Source organism: Canis lupus, chromosome 6 (assembly GCF_011100685.1).
Source record: "Canis lupus familiaris isolate Mischka breed German Shepherd chromosome 6, alternate assembly UU_Cfam_GSD_1.0, whole genome shotgun sequence".
Taxonomy (NCBI): domain Eukaryota; kingdom Metazoa; phylum Chordata; class Mammalia; order Carnivora; family Canidae; genus Canis; species Canis lupus.
The window spans coordinates 9,605,226-9,624,516 of NC_049227.1; the positions used below are offsets into that span (position 1 = coordinate 9,605,226).

General features: G+C 42.6%; 1 protein-coding gene across 1 annotated transcript; it reads left to right on the plus strand.

Annotated features, from left to right (window-relative positions):
* The first annotated feature begins 1,765 nt into the window (after window positions 1-1,765).
* Window positions 1,766-17,926, plus strand: TRIM4 (tripartite motif containing 4). Its single transcript, XM_038539344.1, has 6 exons — window positions 1,766-2,234; window positions 7,009-7,104; window positions 7,758-7,988; window positions 12,525-12,547; window positions 12,784-12,881; window positions 16,288-17,926. The coding sequence occupies exons 1-6, from the start codon at window positions 1,842-1,844 to the stop codon at window positions 16,872-16,874; spliced, it is 1,428 nt and encodes a 475-aa protein (XP_038395272.1). The 5' UTR covers window positions 1,766-1,841; the 3' UTR covers window positions 16,875-17,926.
* Window positions 17,927-19,291: the final 1,365 nt, after the last annotated feature.

A 19,291-nucleotide genomic window follows, 5' to 3' on the forward strand; every position in this document is an offset into this window, starting at 1 on the left:
TCAGATTCTTCTCCTTACAGTATTCCATAGAATCAGTATTATTGTAATAACTTTGTACGGGGACAGATGGTGATTACACTTCTCGTGGGGAGAGCTGAGTAATGTACAGAATTGCTGAATCACTAAGCTGTGCCCTGAAACTAATGTACCATTGTAAGTCGGTTATACTTGAATAAATACTAAAAAATAAAAAAAATAAAAAATACAGTATTCCAATTTTCAAAGAATATGCATTTATTAGTTGTATAAAAACCCCGAAAAGTAGATATCCTGTCGGACTTTTGTCAAAAACCCCAACACAGAGATCACAGGAACCCCCTTTTTAAGTCATTTAACTGGACATTCAGTAACTACTTACTGAGCATATTATGGAAAGGCAGTATCTGATATTGAGACACAAGAAGAATTTAAAAATTTCATTCATAAGAAAAAGGATAGAGTGAGAAGAGGAAAATAAAAAATCCTATGAAGGGAAAGAGACAATTCTCTGAAAAAGGGAAGCATGTTGTTTGTTGAAAGCCTCCATGGATGTTTCTTGAGAGCAAAATGCTTACTCTTCACGTTGGGTATCACAAAGGCTATAGCCATGCTTCGGAATCTTAACCATTCCCACCCGAAACAACTGATTTCCTTTCCTGGTCCTATCAGACTGTTCGTGATGTCCTCCTTAGGACAGGTGCAGCTCCACTCTCCAGGCTATGTTCTGGCACCCTGGTCTTCACCTCCTCAGGTAGGAGGGTCGAGAATGCTCCAGCAGCTGGGGCTGCAGCTAGACCTGCTCCTTTCCAGTATGTTAGGTAGATCCACTCAGCAGGTCACCCCTAGTTGGCTTAGAGCATCCCATACACACAGACCTACTGCGAGTTGAACCACCGAACTGGTGGGAAGTCTTCTATCTGGGTAACACCATCTAACCCAAGATTCTTGACCCTGACAAGTGTTAGAAGCCCTATTTGCGCTAGGTGAGCGTGTTCCATGCTCTAAGAATGAACTTCTTTGACCTGGTGTTTGTCTCCTGTGCTTGGAAAGAGAGGGACATCAGGCTGAAGCGGGGTAAACAGCCATCTCCCCACGAGCTCGAGGGGGCTAAACACTCCCTTTCCTGGGGGCCTCTCCGAATACTGGCTCTTCAGTTCACCTGACCCCTCCAACACCTGGAGAATATGTGGGCTTCACAGTAGAAAATCCTGCCTTTCCAAGAGCTCAACTAGCCCTTGGGGCTGGACACCGAGAACCAAGGCTGACTGAAACGAACGGACTTCAGGGAGCGCGAGCTTAACCGCCCAGCGCCTCCTCTGTCCCCACTCCAGGCCCAGCTGCACAGATCCCTGTGGTCCTCCAGGCCCGGGGCTGCAGCACGCCCAGAGAACCCGCCCGGGTTGCCGCTCTCCGAGGACGTCGGAACTTACGCCTCCCCGAGCCGGGGGCAGACGCGAATCTCATCTCCCCGACGCGAAGGAAGGAAAGACCCGTTAGTGCCTCCCGGCTCGGCTCTTCCGGCTGCGGCTCGCCAGGACTCCGCGCGTCCGCTCTAGGCGTTCCCGGAGCCAGTTCCGCATCTCTATGGTTGGCCCGAGGGCAGCCAGCATCCCGTCGTGCCCCGCGGCCAGGCCCGGGCAGCCCTGCACCGCCCTCGCGTCGCGGAAACACCGCCGCTGCCAGGCTCGTGCCCAGGCTCCGCAGCGGGCGCGCACGAGGGAGGGCGGGACCCGAGCCTCGAGCGCGGAGCTCCCGCACTGCCCCCTTCCGGCCGCCGGCAGCCAGCCGGCCGCGCCCGCGCCCGCGCCCGCCCCCGCGCCTGGCGTCCGACACAGAGCCCGACCCCGGGACAGAGAGGCGACATGGAAGCCGAGGACCTGCAGGAGGACCTGACTTGCTCCATCTGCCTGGACTATTTCGAGGAGCCGGTGTCCATCGAGTGCGGCCACAACTTCTGCCGCGGCTGCCTGCACCGCAGCTGGGCGCCGGGCGGTGGCTCGTTCCCCTGCCCCGAGTGCCGCCATCTGTCGCCGCCCGCCTCGCTGCGGCCCAACTGGGCCCTGGCCCGGCTGACGGAGAAGACGCGGCGCCGCCGCCAGGGCCCCGTGCCCCCCGGCCAGTGCGGCCGCCACCGGGAAGCGCTGCGGCTCTTCTGCGAGGAAGACCAGCGGCCCGTGTGCTTGGTGTGCAGGGAGTCCCAGGAGCACCAGGCGCACACCATGGCGCCCATCGACGAGGCCTTCGGCAGCTACCGGGTGAGCCGGCCGTGGCGGGGCTGCGGTAGTCTCGGGAACGCTTACGTTGACCTCGAGACCCGCCAGGTGGCCGCTATTCCCGCTGAATAAGGACGACCCCCTCCCGCCCCCGGGTGCAAATTTAAAGCGATTGACCGATCGCAGAGCTGGGCTTGAAACTGGGATGGGGAGGGTCTGCGGAGAATTTTCAAGGTACTGGCCCCTGGGAGCTTCTAGTTGAAGACAGTCATACCGGGAGGGTGTAGGTCAGTGTCGCCCTATAGAACCAGGATGCGAGCCACGTTTATAATAAAACTTTCCTAGTGGTAAAAAGAAACGGGTGGTGCTAATTTTAATAATATACTTTATTGAACCCAATTATCCAGACTGTTATTCAACAGTAATCGCTATGGAAAATTATCGTTAAGATATTTTACTTTTGTTTTTCATAATAGGCCTTTGCAGTCTGTGTTTATGTTGACTGTCCACATTTTGGGTGCTCACCTGGCTAATGGGTATTGTATTGGACAGTGCAGATGTATAGCTACAGGTGTTAACAGACAACTGATGTTTTGGGAAAAGCCAGGCTTGGAATGATGAGGCGGGGGTATGTTACGATCTTTCTTTCATCATTTGGGAAAAATCACTTAAATGTTTGAATTTGAGGATTATGTGTCCTGCCAATTTTATGGGTTAAGGAGTTTCAGTTGGATCAATCAGTTTATCTTAATTCTGCTCCAGCCACACTGCCTTTTTGCTTTTGTTTCAAGCCTGTTCTCTTTCTCTTACCTCCACCTTCCGCCCTTTACATCTTTTTAGCTTTTAGCTTGAAGACTTTCCTTGATCATCCTTTCCAGAGTAGTCCTATATCCTTCTATGCTGTAACTCCAGTGGTCTCCCAACAGATTTGGTATCTAGTAAGTACTGCTTGAATATGTGGGTTGAATGAAACAAGTGTTTTGTAAACTATAAAATGCTGTACAGTTTTATCAATTGATTACAAACAGGAGATATGCCAAGTGGCACTACAAAGTATACATCCATTCCTTCACCCAGTAACATTTATTTATGCTTACTATATGCCAGGTGTTGTTCTAGGATCTGGACATAAACGGATAAGAAAGACATAGACCTTGTCTTTTAGGGGACAGCAGCGTGTAGACCAAAAATTTCAGTGTGTGAATGAGTTACCCCAGTTTGTATCAAGTGGATCAAAGGTCTGAGGTTGATCAGGGAAGAGTGGGAAATGGTTTCACCAAGTTGAACAGAAACTCACTCTTGGAGGGTGAGTACAATACATAGGGGAGAGGATATTCAGGCGAAGGGAACAGCATATTCAACTGTGTGGTGGCTTGGAATGGCTTGTGATGAATCTAAGAGGACTGGAAGTTGCTCAGTATTTCTGGAGAGTAGAGGGAGGGAGGACGCTTGGAATTTGGGTTGAAGAACTTCTTGGTGTTGCTCTCCTGCCACTTCGTGGCAGTTTCTGTTATTGCAGGGGACGAGTTTTCTAATCCTGGAATTCTTATTTTTATTTGGGGGAGTGGGGGGAGGCTGTTCATATTCCAGCTGTGGCAGGATTCAGTCTTGGAATAGAACCAATGATACAGGATAATTCGTGCATGCTGGAATTGTTAAGGGTTTTTTTTAAAAAAAACTGAAAAATGCTATTTAAAAGTTTTTTTTTTTCATTATTAAACAAAAATGAAAACTTAAAAAATTCTTGGTCATATTCAAAACGACTGATCTGATTACGGACCTCCCATGTACATCAAATTTGATAGTAATCACAAAATAGCAGTTACATAATTGATAAATGAATACAATTATTTGAAATAGCTTCCCAAATAGCAGGTTATATGCCTATTTAAGTTAACAATTAGGGATGATAAATAGATTACATAAGGTTAGAAAGTGTTGTATTAGAAAATAGCATAGGTGATTTTGTGATGTATAACAGAACTATATAAATCCCTTTACAACCTAATCTCATCCCCTCTCAACATTTTAATATGCAAGTTCCAAGCAAATGTGAAAGTTGGAGGAATTTTATAGTAACACAAGTATACCCGCATCTACATTCTGCCACTAGCATTTTACTCCATTTATCACTTGTCTATTCATCTGTCTTTTCTCTGCATCCATCAATTCCTATTTCCTTTTGAGGCATTTAAAATTAATTGCAGACTTCCTCCTGTACTTTAGCATGCATACTGTCTACCACACTTAATGTTTGTGGTGTTTTTTGAAGTAACAATACAATTAAATATGCACATCTTTAGTATATGTTTGCTGAGCTTTGACAAATGCACACACTGGGCACCTTAAATCCTCAAGATAAAGAATGATACCGGGGTGCCTGACTGGCTCAGTTGGTGTAAGATGTGACTCTTGATCTTGGGGTTGTAAGCTCGAGCCCCACATTGGAAATTACTTAAAAATAAAATCTTATATACATAGGGCAGCCCCAGTGGCACAACAATTTAGCGCTGCCTGCAGTCCAGGGTGTGATCCTGGAGACCCGGGATCGAGTTCCACATCAGGCTCCCTGTATGGAGCCTGTTTCTTCTGCCTGTGTCTCTGCCTTTCTCTCTCTCTCTCTCTGTGTGTCTCTTATGAATTAAATAAATAAATAAATAAATGAATAAAATCATATATATATATATCAATAAAAGACCATATCATCACCCCAGAAAGCTCCTCCACCCTCTTTCCCAGTTAATCTCTGCTCCCCCCCCCCCCCCCCCACGCAACCACAGTTCTAATTTTTTCCACTGAAGATTAGTTTAGCCTGTTGTTCTGGAACTTCATATAAATGGAATAATATTGTCTGTACTCCTCTATATAGGCTCCTTTTGCTCAGCATTAGTTTGATATTCACCCATTTTGTGTGATCAGTAGCCTGTAACTTTTTGCTACTGAGTCATATTCTGTTATATGAACATACCACAGTTTATCTTTCAATCACTGCATACCTGGGCTGTTCCCAGTTTTTAGCTCTTATGAATGAAGCTGATATATTCTCATACAGGTCTTTTTGTGGACATACACGAAAGGGAGAGGAGCAGAGAGAGAGGGAGAAGCAGACTCCCCATTGAGCAGGGAGCCCCATGCAGGACTCGATCCCAGCACTCCAGGATCATGACCTGAGCCAAAGGCAGGCACTTCACTGACTGAGCCACCCAGGCGCCCCTTAGATCTCTTTCTTGACCCTTAACTGCTAACTGTACCGATTCGGATGTCCCGCACACAGCTCAAACTCAGTTTATTCAAGTTGAATATAATTTTTCACCTTCTATTTACACACCACTCATTTCCCCGTATTACCTAATTTGGTAAATAGCCCACAGTCCTAGGGGTCAAGCCGGAACCCAGGGGCTGAATCTGGACTCCTTTCTCCTGCAGCCCTTTGGTAGCCAGTTCCTGCTGGTTTTCCTCCTGTGTGTGCACGCCTTGAACCTGCCTGCTTCTGTCTTCCGGGTGCTGCCCCTCCATAGCCCATTTGGTTAATTCCTTTTATTTTTTAAAGCTCCCTCAGGTTTTTAAATTACAAAATGGTATATGCCTTTTGTAGAAAATCAAACAAAACAAATTTATAAAAATTTTAGTCCTCCTTTGCCCCAATTTCCAAGCCATTTCTATTCCCCAGAAATAACCAGGGTTAATAATAATTAGATATATATTTTTCCACATTTCTATTTAAATACAAACACACACACACATAGGGGCACTTGAGTGGCTCAATCATTGGTTGAGCGTCTGGCTCTTGATTTCATTTCAAGTCATGGTCTCCTGATAGTGGCATTGAGCAGGGTGGAGGGCTCCATGCTCAGTAGGGCGTCTGCATGCCCTTCTTTCCCTCTGCTTCTTTCCCTGCTCACACATGCCCCCTCTCTCTCAAATAAATAAATCTTAAAAAGATAAATACAGATTTCTATGATACTATTGTCTTGCAGCTTAGTTTTGTTTTGTTTTGTTTTTTTAACATAAGATAGCATAGCATCAGCCTTAATGGGATGAGCACTGGGTGTTATATCTTGGCAGGTCGAACTCCAATAAAAAATATACCAAAAAAAAAAAAAAAGATAGCATGTCAGTATATAGAGAGCTGCCTGAGAGTGGTATAGAGTATCAATATGCCATAATTTATTTCATAATTCCCCATTGATGGATAATGAATAATGCTGCAATGCATGTTCCTATACATACTGATTATTTTTACCAGTGTTTCTTTGGACAGATTATTGGAAGTAGGATTATGCACATTTTAAATGATTCTAAATCCTGCTGGTTGCCCTTCAAAAAGATGGCAACTTTTGGGATCCCTGGGTGGCGCAGCGGTTTAGCGCCTGCCTTTGGCCCAGGGCGCGATCCTGGAGACCCGGGATCGAATCCCACGTCGGGCTCCTGGTGCATGGAGCCTGCTTCTCCCTCTGCCTGTGTCTCTGCCTCTCTCTCTCTCTCTCTCTGTGTGACTATCATAAATAAATAAAAAAAAAAAATTAAGATGGCAACTTTTTACAAAAATCTCATACTATTATAGTGTCAGAGGCCTCCCTTGCCAATATTAGATATTTATTAATCCTCTAATAGTTTTCATTTTTTGCCAGCTTAGTAGGCAGACTCTATATAGTGTTAGGAAGATTTCAGACCAGAATACTTTTTATGCCTAAGTCTGTAACTGTCTTCCACATTTTCTCAATTTCATTTCCTGTTTGTATTAGGTGAGTTTTAGCTCTTGAACAGTCAGGATGCTGGGGGAGATGATTTCTCTGATATGTGTTTCTGCCGGCAGGACAAGCTTTGTAAGACTCAGTGTAGTCTGAAGGACAAGATAAAGAAAGCCATGCATTTACAGGACATGGAAGTGAAGAATGCTGCTGAGTGGAAGGTAATAGCAGAAGCTGTTGGGCATTTCTTGCCCCTGGGGCCCTTTGGTATTGTTGGGAAGAGTTGTGAGTCTTCCTGAAGATAAAGTGATAGAACAGAAAGTGTCTGTCTCTGCTGACCTGTGGCTTTGGGCGATGGGAGTTTCACATACTTCATCCCCATGTCTCTAAGGAAATGTTTTCTCCTTCCCACTTTTTCCTAAGTATACTCCCTAGGTTGTAGTTGGTTTGGGTCCACGGCACTGTGGAAAGGAAATTGGCTTTGCTTTCAGAGATACTAGTCTAGTTGGGAGGCACGAGGTGCATGCATACATGCCCACCTAAAGTTTTAACGAAACTAAATTGTAGGTGTTCTGGAGGCTAAACCAACGAAGAGATGCAAAAGTGTATTTTAGTTTACAAGGTATACAAATAAGGCATTGCCACCAGCAGTAGAGACTCAAAGGTTACAAAGAATGAACTAATACTATACAGGCCAGTCCAAAGATGCCAAGTAGGGTATAAATAGATTAGCAGAAACTTGCAGAGGGCGGGCAGGAGCTTTCTGGAGGAGTGATTAGGATGCAAGCGCCAGGGATGGTTGGGGAGTCGCATGCATGGAACTGAGGAGCAGGCCAGACAGAATAAGGACTGAATGAATCTCATGTGGCTCTAGGAAAAGGTGAAGAGTCAGCGAATGAGACTCAGCGTGGAGTTTGCAAAACTGCACCTCTTCCTGACTGAAGAAGAACAACAATTTCTTCAGAGACTAAGTGAGGAAGAAGAAGAGATGAATAAGAAACATGATGAGAACATGTTAAAGCTCCATCAGATAATCACTTCCTTGAAGCAGCTCATCTTAGAGATCAGAGAGAAGAGCCAGAGCTCCACCCTCGTGTTGCTTCAGGTGAGACAGGGGAGGGTTTGGTTAACATTGCTCGCCCAGCTGCCCTGGTCTTTAGAGCAGAATGTCTTTCCTGGTGAGTGGGTTTAATAGAAGTGTATTCTCACTGTTGATAATTGCATTACTACTGTCATTGTACAATTAAAGAGTTGAAGATTTACCTTGCAAAGGAAATTAACATGAAAGGTATGCTGAGCTCAGGTATTATGAGATGCCTACATTCACTTGGTCTAATAGTTTGCGTAGGATCTGAGGCACATCTAAGACTTTTCATTCATCTTATTTATACATTTATTTTTTATTTAAGATTTTAATTCTTTATTTGACAGAGAGAGCACAAGCAGAGGGAGCAGCAGGCAGGAAGAGAGAGAAGCAGACTCCCGGATGAGCAGGGAGCTCAACGTGGGGCTTGATCCCAGGATCCTGGGATCATGACCTGAGCCAAAGGCAGATGCTTAACTGACTGAGCCACCCAGGCACCCTTTTTGTGTACATTTATAATTCTTTGTTAAAATAGTAAAGCAAAAAAACCCTAAAATCACAAAGTAGATAACTGTGTCAACAGATTTTAAGATAAATTTTTCTTACTAATTTTTAATCATTCTATCATAGCTTGACAATATCTTTGCTCTTAGCTCCAGATTTTGATTGATATATTCATTTATTATTTTGTTAATTAATTTATTTATTTTTGGTATATTCATTTAAATAATTTCTAATATCTGGCAACCTTTAAAAGGTTATAATTCTAATTCATTAGCACTCGGGTGTCTGGCTGGTTCAGTCAGTAGAGCATGTGACTCTTAAGGTTGGGAGTTCAAGCCCCACATTGGGTGTGGAGCCTACTAAAAAAAAAAAAAAAAGAAAGTAAAAAGTAATTCATTAACACTTAGATTTGGGATATTAAGCCAGTTTATTATCAGTAGTCCTTCCTTGGAGTTAATCTTTATATCCTCGGCAGGTCAAGTGTCCTTATAACTATTTCAGTTTTCAGATAGGATTCAACATTTGTGACCATCTTCTTTTTTTACTGCTGAGATAATTCACCTTTGGTCTTAGATCCCTCAGAACCTCTCCTTTCTCCATATGATGTCTCTGAAGAGGAAAGAACTGTTGAAGGACCCTTCAGTCTATGATTACTTTTTTTTTCTCTCTCATTAGGAGACAATGTTCTACCTTTAAGAAAGAGAGACACATGGACCCACTCACCAGTTATTTTCAGCAAGAAATCACTAGCAGGGTGTTATATGTCATCTAAGTGTAATGATTTCCAAGAATTGTCTAGAACTTTTGTAACTTGCCTGAGCTGTGAAGTTCCAGTTACATATCCAAACATATACTCTAGGATAACACATGTAAACATTTTTTTTTCAATATAGGTTTAATATCTACTCAGAATCTGAAACCTCATAGGTACACATGAACGAGCAGAATGCTTACCAAAAATATATCAGCCGATATAAGGGCAAGGTAGGGAAATGATTAAAGAAGATAGAACTAGATGATAGAGTCTCAGGGTCTAAGAGAACTTATTTTACCAATTCTTTCACCCATCTATGTATTTATTCCTTTATTCCTTAATTTTTAGCCCATTAGTTAATTCCATTCTTAGAATTATAGACACAAAACAAAACAAAACAAACAAACAAAAAAACTATAGGAACATCATAAAAACTATACTGTTGTACCTAATTTTTGTCTTTTTATTTGAATGTGTTCTTGTATAATACACAGTATTGCTTTGGTTTACGTATTTTTAATTTATGCAACAATTTAATCTTGTTGCATTGGATCTCTTGCTTTTTTCCTTAGACACTATGTTTCTAAGATCCATTCCTGTTGTCATATATACATTGGGTTTACATGTCCATCTACCACACTTTGCCAGTTCCTTCTTCCAGTGATAGAAATCCAAGTTGCCCTAGCACTATTACCACTATAAGTAATGCTGCAGTTTAATCATTAATACCTGAAATTCTTGTTTTTATTATTATTTTATTAGTTCTTGGGTTTGCTCCATAGCTCTAGCTCTTTCTCAGCCTCTGAAGCTGGCCTGCTTAGCTTATCTACATTGACCCTTTCATTTGCTGGTAAATGTTTTTAAGCTATATTTTCACCTTTAAGTATTGTGTCCACAGATTCAGACAGCCTTGATTTTATTGTCGTAATACAATAAACATGTTTAAAAACATTTTAAGTATAATATCTGTAGAGAAAAATGTATAAATCATAAACTTGACAGATTATCACCAAGGGATCCATCCATGAAACCACCAGCCTAGTCAAGTAATAGAACACGAGTAGCCTGCCAGATGCCCTGCCCTCCACCCCTATGCTTCTCTGTGAGGGTGCTCTTCCTCCAGACTTCTCACATGGTTTCATTTTGCCTGTTTTTGAATAAGAGTTTCAGTATGTGCTGCTTTTGCTTACCATTATGTTGTGAAATTAACCCATGTCACTGTAGATGGCAATTTGTTTCCTCACTGTGTAGTATTTCCCAACCAGGAGTGATTTTGCTCCTTCAGGGCAGTGCTGGAGACATTTTTGGTTGTCACAACTTGGGGGGGGGGTGGGGACTCCTACCAACATCTGGTATGTAGAGGCCGTAGATGCTCCTAAGCATCCTATAATGCACAGAACATGCCTCCCATCCAGCTCCCAGCAAAGATTTATCCAGCCCAAAATGTTAATAGTGCCAAGGTTGAAAAACCCTGCTGTATAGTATTCCATTGTATTAATATACCAAAATCTACTATTCATTTTACTGTTAGCAAAATTTGGGTTGTTTCTAAAAGTTTTTACTGTTAATTAAAAAAGCAAGTTATGAACATGACTTTTTGATGCACGTATGTCCACATTTCTACCAGTTGTGTATCTTTGAAAGCAATTCCTAGTCACAGGGCATATATGTTGGTTCAGCTTTGCTATAACAAACTATTTTCCAAAGTGGTTGCACCAGTTTACATTGTGACTTGCAATATGTGAGAGATCCAGTTGCTCTCTATACTAGGCAGTTCTTAAAATCGTCAGTTCTTTAATTTTGGCCATCCTGGATGATGTGTAATGTTATCTCAGGTCCTCAGTCAGCACCCTTTCTCTCCCCCAGAAAAGGTAGATGCATTTCCCTAATGCCTAATGAGGTTGAGTATTTTTTCATGTGGCAATTAACCATTCTCATACTTTTTTTTTAAAGCTTTCTTGAGGTATAATGTACATACCTTGTAATTCATCCCCTTTAAGTGTACTTTTTATAATTAAATAAGTGATTTTTTACAACTTTACCAAGTTGTGGAAACCTTACCAAAGTCCAGTTTTAGAGTATTTCAAACACCCCAATAAGATCACTCTGTGCTTGTTTATTTTTTATTTTTAAAAGATTTTTATTGGGATCCCTGGGTGGCGCAGCGGTTTAGCGCCTGCCTTTGGCCCAGGGCGTGATTCTGGAGACCCGGGATCGAATCCCACGTCGGGCTCCCGGTGCATGGAGCCTGCTTCTCCCTCTGCCTGTGTCTCTGCCTCTCTCTCTCTCACACTGTGTGCCTATCATAAAAAAAAAAAAAAAAAAAAAAAAAAAAAAAGATTTTTATTTATTTATTTATTTGAGAGAGGGAGAGAGAAACAGAGGGAGAGGGAGCAGGGAGCCCTGCTGAACAGGGAGCCTATGTGAAGCTCTATCCCAGGACACCAGAATCATGACCTGAGCAGAAGGCAGATGCTTAACTGATTGAGCCACCCATGCAGCCTACTTTGTGCTTGTTTATAGTTAATCTCTGTTCCTACTTCCAATCTCAGACAACCTACTTTATGACTCCATAGAGTACCCTTTTCTAAATATATAAACAGAGTCATACAGTGTGTAGTTTTTTGTCTATGGAATCTTTTATTTATAATGTCTTTGAGGATCATTCATGTTGTAGCATTTATTAGTATTATATTTGTATTCCTTTTTTTATTCCTGAATAGTATTTTATTATAGTATATACCACATTTTGTTGATTGTTCACCAATTGATGGACATTGGGTTGTTTCCACTTTTGGCTATTATGAATGATACTACCGTGAACATTCACCTGCCATTCTTTGTGTGGACATATGCATTTATTTCTCTTGGGTAGATGGTAGGAGCAGAATTGCTGGGTTGTATCATGTATTTATATTTAATTTGTTACACTGCCAAACTGTTTTCCAGTGTGGCTGTATCATTTTGTATTCCCACGACATCCTCACCAACACTTGTTACTGTCTGTGGTTGAAAGAGAATAGATGGAGAAGTAGGCAAAAGCCAGGAGAGAGTTAGCATCATGATGCCAAAGGAAAAAGAATAGTTTCAAGGAAGGGATTGGTTAATAATGTCGAAACAGTGCAGAGAGGTCATGTGAGAAAAAAGACACCATGTGTTCAATGCATTCGTTTTGGCAGCATGAGGTTATATGTGACATTAACAAAAGTTACTGACAGAAAAGTGTCCACTCATAGAGTTGAGTACTAGATCTCAAGAGGAGGGGATGTAACTTAATTATATTTTTATTCTCTTCACAGAATCCAAAAGATGTGTTGAACAGGTATGAGCTGCTGCTTTCTCATGGTGGCCTGAGTCGGGGGGAAATAGGCCTGGGCTCCATAGATTGGTGTGGGTACACCTTGAGAGTCTGGGTGGAGGAGTTCTACCACTAACTTTCACAAGGGGCGGGTGGGAGAGCAGTGATCTGAGCTTTGGGCTTGGAACCTTCAGTGGGAGTTGGGGCCTTGGCTGCCCGAGTTTTCTCTGAAGAAGAGCAGGCTTCTATGCCTTCCTTAGGAGTGAGAACCAGGATGTGAACTATTCCCCTGAAATTCTAAAGATGAAGACTGTGTGCCAGATACCAATGATGAAGGAAATGCTGAAGCAATTCCAAGGTAAGCATGGTTGGAGCTCCCAGAAATCTTTAAAATAAGAGAATAAGCAATGAGAAAAATCTAGAAAAGAGAGGAAACAGAACATGCAGCCAGCAAGAGGGTCATGAGGAATGGTGGTAACTAGAATACATGGGTATATGCTTCATTCAAGAAGCATTCACTTAACATGTTACCCTGTGTTGTAAGGTGTTTGTGATACAAAAAGGAAAAGACTGATTCTAAGAATTTAAGCAAACTAGAAAGACAGACTCCTATCACTTACTGTGCCATTGTGGGATCTACTGTTTATCATGGTATAAATAAAATATGGAAGTCAGAGAAAGAACTCTGTTGCAGGGGAAGTGGGGAGTTTTCATACAGAGGTGACATTATTCTGAGATTTGAGGGATGAATAGGTGTTTGTCAAGTGGAAAATGGAGGTACACTCTTGTAAGTAGAGGGAGCAGCATGAGCTAAGGTGTGGAGAAAGTGGAGAGGAGGGTATCCAATGTGACTAAGCCATAAGGTGCATTGTGGGGAAAGGCAGGAGCTGGTTGAGATGGTGAGTACAGGAAAGTCTGAAGATAAACTTATTGGATCTCCAGGGAAGTGCCAAGGCGTGTGGGTGTTGTAAAAGCTACACAGGCACATCCACATCCCTGATGAAGAACCATATGGTGGATGTCTACTTCCAGCTAAGATGACGTATTGGGGACTGGATTTACTCTTTAGCCTGAAACTTAGCTAACTAAAAAAACAAAAATAAAACAGACACAGTATATGAAACAACCATTTTCCCAAACCTGGATATCAAGCAGTACAGGACAAAGAAATGTGAAACAAATGAAATGAACTGTATGATTTTCTCCAGCCTCCAGCCTTAAGAGAGCTTCCAGGCCATCACAGGGAGTGGTAGGGGAGGTGGAGCCAGGTTGAGGAATGGAACGGCGTCCAGGGAGAACAAAGCAGTGAGAGCTTGCAGAAGACTGGCGAGGAGAGAGCCATCCAGAGGGCGATGATCTACAGAGGTGCCCCCTGAATTTTCAGCAGAGTAATGACCACTGACCAGCAAATGATTTTGAAGAACTATCTTAGACTGAGCAAGGACGTTTCAAAAAATGATTAGAAGGAATAGTTCCTGGTGCTCCCACAAGGCCTAAACAAAGCCTGTTCCTAGCAGCCATACTAGAAGACTCTTAATTCCTGGGAAACTAGAAGACTCTTAATTCCTGGGAAAGTCTTGCCTCCTTAGTGGTGAATAATTAACCCTACACTGGGCACTGCTTTGGACCCACCTTATAAATCGTGAATACTAGATCCAAAAGGATCAAATTATTTCAAAGTAACTGCATCCCAGGACAAAGCTCAAGAAAAATTTTAAAAACGAGCACCTAACAATGTATATTTACAATGTCTGGCATCCAATCAAAGATTACTGGGGATGCAAAAAGGTAGGAAAGCATGACCCATAGTGAGAATAATTGAAACTGACCTAGGATTGACCCAAATGTTAGCATAAGCACAGAAGGACTTTAATATAGTTATTATTGCTATCCCATAAAGAAGTATTTGGAGACGTGGGAGATCTAAAAAATCCCAAGTCAAACCTCTGGAGATAAACTACAGTGATTGAGACTAATACATTGATTGGGATTAACAGGTGATGAGATGTTGCAGAAAAAATGGTTAGTGAATTTGAAGGTGCATCAGTGGAAACTACAAAATGAAACACACAGGAAAAAACCTTAAGCCATGAAAAGAGTGTTGGTGAGCTGGGGGATAATCTTATGCAGCCTTATGTGTGGTAAGTGGGATTCCTGAAGAAATGAGTGGGATGGGGATGAGACAGGAAAAATATCTGAAGAAATAGCTCCAAATTTTCCAAATTTGGTAAGTACCATAAGTCTATAGATCCAGTAAGTTCACAAGCCCTAAGCACAAGAAATATGAGGGAAACTATACCTAAACCAGTGTAAAGAGAACATTTTGATGCAAGAAGAGGAAAAAAAAAGAACATGGTACTTAACAATGGAAAAAAAGGATGATGTTCCATTTCTCTGAATTCACCAAATACTTAAGAAAGAAATTTCAAAAAAAAAAGAAGAGAAAAGAAAGAATTCTCCATTCTACATGAGCTCTGAACAAAAAAAACTGAAGAGGGAAGAATGCCCAATTCATTCTACCTGGCCTGCATTATCAGGATACCCAGATCAGACAAAGAGATTATGAGAGAAAAGGGCGATAGATAAGTGTCCCTCATGGACACAGAAGAATTCTGAAGATAATTTTAGCAATTTGAACCTATCTACATATTTACACATAATGCATCACAACCAAATGGGTTTTTTTCTAGAAAAGCAAGATTGGTTTAACATTTGAAAAATCAGTGTAATTCACCACATTACCAAACTAAAAAAAAAAAAAAAAAAGGAAAACTATATGAACACCTCAGTAGATGTAGAAAAAGCATTTGTCAAAATCTAACATCCATTCCCAATTAAAAAAAAAAAAAAACTCTTGGGACACCTGGGTGGCTCAGTGATGGGAGCCTGCTTCTCCCTCTGCCTGTGTCTCTGCCTCTCTCATGAATACATAAATAAAATCTTTAAAAAAATTCAATAAACTGGAGAGACATGGAGAGTCTGGGAGGAAAGAGCTTTGGGAGGCAGGGAGGCCAGGGAGGAAACTAGAGACACAGTTCAAGTGGAGGATGTTGAAACTGAATGAAGATGGTGGCAATGGGATGGAGAGGAGGCAAAGAACTTGAGTGGTATTTCAGAGGTGAAATTGATAGGACTTGGTGATGAATAAGCTATCCAGGGTCAGAGGGAAAGAGGAGTCAGAGAACCTTAAGATTTCAAAGTGTAAGTGTTTAGGTGGAGGTAGTGCTCTTATAGCTCGGAGAATACAGAAGACAAGATATCTGCATGTAAGGGCTAGGAGTTCTAAGAGGATGGGAGGGGACTTAGGATAGTGAGTTGCGTTTTGAGTGATCTGTTATGTGCCTGTGGAGATGCCCAGCGAGCATTGAGGGGAAAACTTGTCAACAGTGCCACCTCCATGTCTCAGTGCAAAGCCCCAGCCTATCAGCCATCTCGGTCTGGTCTGATTCAACAAGGCAGAAGTTGGTAACATTTCTCCCAATTTAATGCTGTTTGTGAAGACTTGGGGCCATGAAATAATGAGCTTCCTGTTTTTAGGTCTTAGTGGTTTAGAGCAGAAGGGAAATGAAGATTTTACTGTGCATAAGGCCACCTCGTGGCCTGCTAGGCCCAGCTGAGGGTGAGCTGAGAGGCAGTGGGGAGTCTCATCCTTGACAGTTCTTGTTAGGAGAAGTTCTGAACTGAAGCTGGAAGAGGGGCATTTCTGGAGGAGGGTTGGTGGTAAGCTATTGCATTATAAATCACTGCTCTCGTTTTCTCTGCAGTGGCTGTAAGTGTAGCTGTGGATACAGCTCATCCCAAACTTGTCTTCTCCCAGGATGGGAGATACGTGAAGAATGGAGCATCAGCCAGTTCTTGGCCATTGTTTTCTTCAGCGTGGAGCTACGTTAGTGGATGGAGGAACCCTCAGAAGAACGCAGAGTTTGTGGAAAGATTTCAGCACTTACCCTGTGTTTTGGGAAAAAACGTTTTCATTTCAGGGAGGCATTACTGGGAAGTTGAGAACCGAGATAGCCTGGAGATTGCTGTGGGGGTGTGTCGGGAGGACGTCATGGGGCTTGCAGATGGTTCAAAAATGTCCCCCCATGTAGGAATCTGGGCTATTTGTTGGAGTTCTGCTGGCTTTTGGCCCCTAACAAGCTCTCCTGTAAGTCCTACCAAGCAAGAGCCTGCTCTTCACCGGGTGGGGGTTTTCCTAGATTCTGGGGCTGGGGACATCTCCTTCTACAGTGCTGTAGATGGCACGCATCTCCACACCTTTTCTTGCCCTCTGGTCTCCCGCCTCCGGCCATTTTTTTGGTTGAGTCCATTAGCATCTTTAGTCATCCCAGCAGTGACTGGTGGGAAATGAGGTTGTTCTTCTCTTGCCCAAGAATCTCCTCCCGTACCCCAGCCCAGAGACATACATCCCTTGGCCCTCTGCTCTCACTTCCCACATACTGGTCCAGGGAGCACATCAGTACTGTCCATTCCATTTCATGTTTTGTTCACTCCCTGTGTGTGTGCTGTGCATAGACAGGGATGGCAGACCCCACTGGTTGCCTTCCCAGCAGCCACTTGCTCCACTTCCCTCCTTCTCTTCTGGTTCTTCCTAATTGAACTGTTTGATGGGCACCCTCCCTGCGCTTCAGGAGAGCCAGTCCCACATGAGGCAATTCTGGCCAATGAGCCTGGATGAGAAATTTTCTAAGGTGCTTCTGGGGAAAGATTTTATAGCTTTAAAGAAGAGGTGTTTGAGGAGACACAGCCCCTTTTCTGATATTAGCAGGTGTCTTGGAACTGCGGAGAGCACAGTAACAGTGGAAAGGAAGAAAACATGGTCATTGGCATCGCTGGACTATTGGAATTTCCTTAATCTGAAATTTCTTATTATAGGAGATGATTGCTCCCTTATTGTATAAGGCAGTCCAGGTTGCCTTTTGGTATAGGATTATTTCACTGTCCCTGAAATTTGACAAATTTGTAGACTCTGCTTTTGTTCAGTCATGTAATTCTTCTCTCCAGTAAGTACCGATACCCCTCACTTTTCTGGACCAGAAAGTTGAGATCTTCCCTTACTCTGCCTGCGTTTGCTGTTACTGTTCTTCGCCCACCCACGTCTGTGCCCTCAAGTATTCATTATGGTATTCATCTGTCAGATTCTTACATTGGATATGCAAGGTTTTAATGTCACACCTAAAATGTTGGGAGACACTTGCTAAGTATTCACACTGTGGTGCTGGCCTCTTCGGTAATGCTCTCACACAACTCCTGGCGAAGCTCAGTGTAAGATGGAAATTAAAATCCTCTTTCTACAAGTAAGAAAACAGAACTTTGGAGGAACTCAGTACTGTTTAGCTGGCAGATGAGAGTGTTGGGATTAAATGCAGATTTGTCTGAAATAAAAGCCTGTGCTCTTTTCTAGTCTGTGTTTATTTTATTTTATTTTTATTCTGTTTATTTGTAAGTATTTATTGAGCGCAGATTATAGGTCAGCATCACCTTTATTTTAGGTTTTTGTTTTGTTACATGTTTTTTTCCGTGTATATGTACTTTCCTGCATTTTAGCTTTCTTCCCTACATTATAAGCTCTCAGCAGATTATAATAGATGCAGGGTAGTTATTTTTAAAACAATGATTATTTCTCTCTGGTTGGGTAAGTCATGTACTTATAAAATTTGGAACATACAAAAAATATAAAGTTGAAAGTTACTGATAATCTCACCACTTCTAATATTTTAATATATTTCCTCCTAGACTTTCAGTAGACTTTCTGGCAGCGACTTAACAGGGTTTCTTACAAAACCTCCAACATCTTCCCTAACCTCTCCTCCCCTCTTATGTTCCTATCCATCCTGGCTTGTCTTCCTCTTCGCCTGAGCAACCCCTCATTTAATGATTTCTGTTGAGTTCTCCTTAACTTTCCAAGGTACTTGCTGTTAGGAGTTGAATTGTGTCCTCCAAAAAGATATGATGAAGTCCTATCTGTGAATATGACCTTATTTAGAAATTAAGATAAGGTCATTAGGGTGGGCCCTGATACAATATGACTGGGACTGTGATAATTAGAGGGCAATCTGCAGGTGTGCATGGAAATGCTGTGTGAAGACACAGAGGGAAGATGGAAGAAAACAGATGAACATATGGGAAGAGGGTAAAGAAAAAAAGGAGAGGGACACCTGGGTGGCTCAGTGGTTGAGCGTCTGCCTTTTGCTCAGGGTGTGATCCTGGGGTCCAGGGATTGAGCCCCGTATTGGGCTTCCTGCAGGGAGCCTGCTTCTCCCTCTGCCTATGTCTCTGCCTCTCTGTGTGTCTCTCATGAATAAATAAATAAAATATTAAAAAGAAAAAAAAAGGAGAGAGGGAACTAAGCCATAAGTGAATCTTGATAGAGAACAAACTCAGGCTTGAGGTGGGCAGGGGATAGGCCTGGTAGGTGATGGGTATTAAAGAGGGCACTTGCTGTGATCAGGAAAAAAAAAAAAAAAGTTACTGTTCTTTCCAACCTTGGTCCAGCAGAATGGCTCCCTCAAAGAAGGGTAGTGAGAAGAAGGGCTGTTCTGCCAAAGAGGTAGTGGCAAGAGAATATACCGTCAACATTTACAAGCATCCATGGAATGGGTTTCAAGAAGTATGTTCCTTGAGCACTCAAAGAAATCTGGGAATTTGCTATGAAGGAGATGGGAATTCAAGTGCACATTGACACTAGGCTCAACAAAGCTGATTGGCCCAAAGGAATAAGGAATGTTCCATACCGTATCTGTGTGTGGTTGTCCAAAAGACATTGGA

Coding starts and splice junctions, on each gene's coding strand:
- TRIM4 (XM_038539344.1), top strand. CDS start 1,842: ATGGAAGCCGAGGACCTGCAGGAGGACCTGACTTGCTCCATCTGCCTG. Junction 7,989..12,524: donor CCACCCTCGTGTTGCTTCAG/GTGAGACAGGGG, acceptor TTCTCTTCACAG/AATCCAAAAGATGTGTTGAA. Junction 12,882..16,287: donor AATGCTGAAGCAATTCCAAG/GTAAGCATGGTT, acceptor TTTTCTCTGCAG/TGGCTGTAAGTGTAGCTGTG.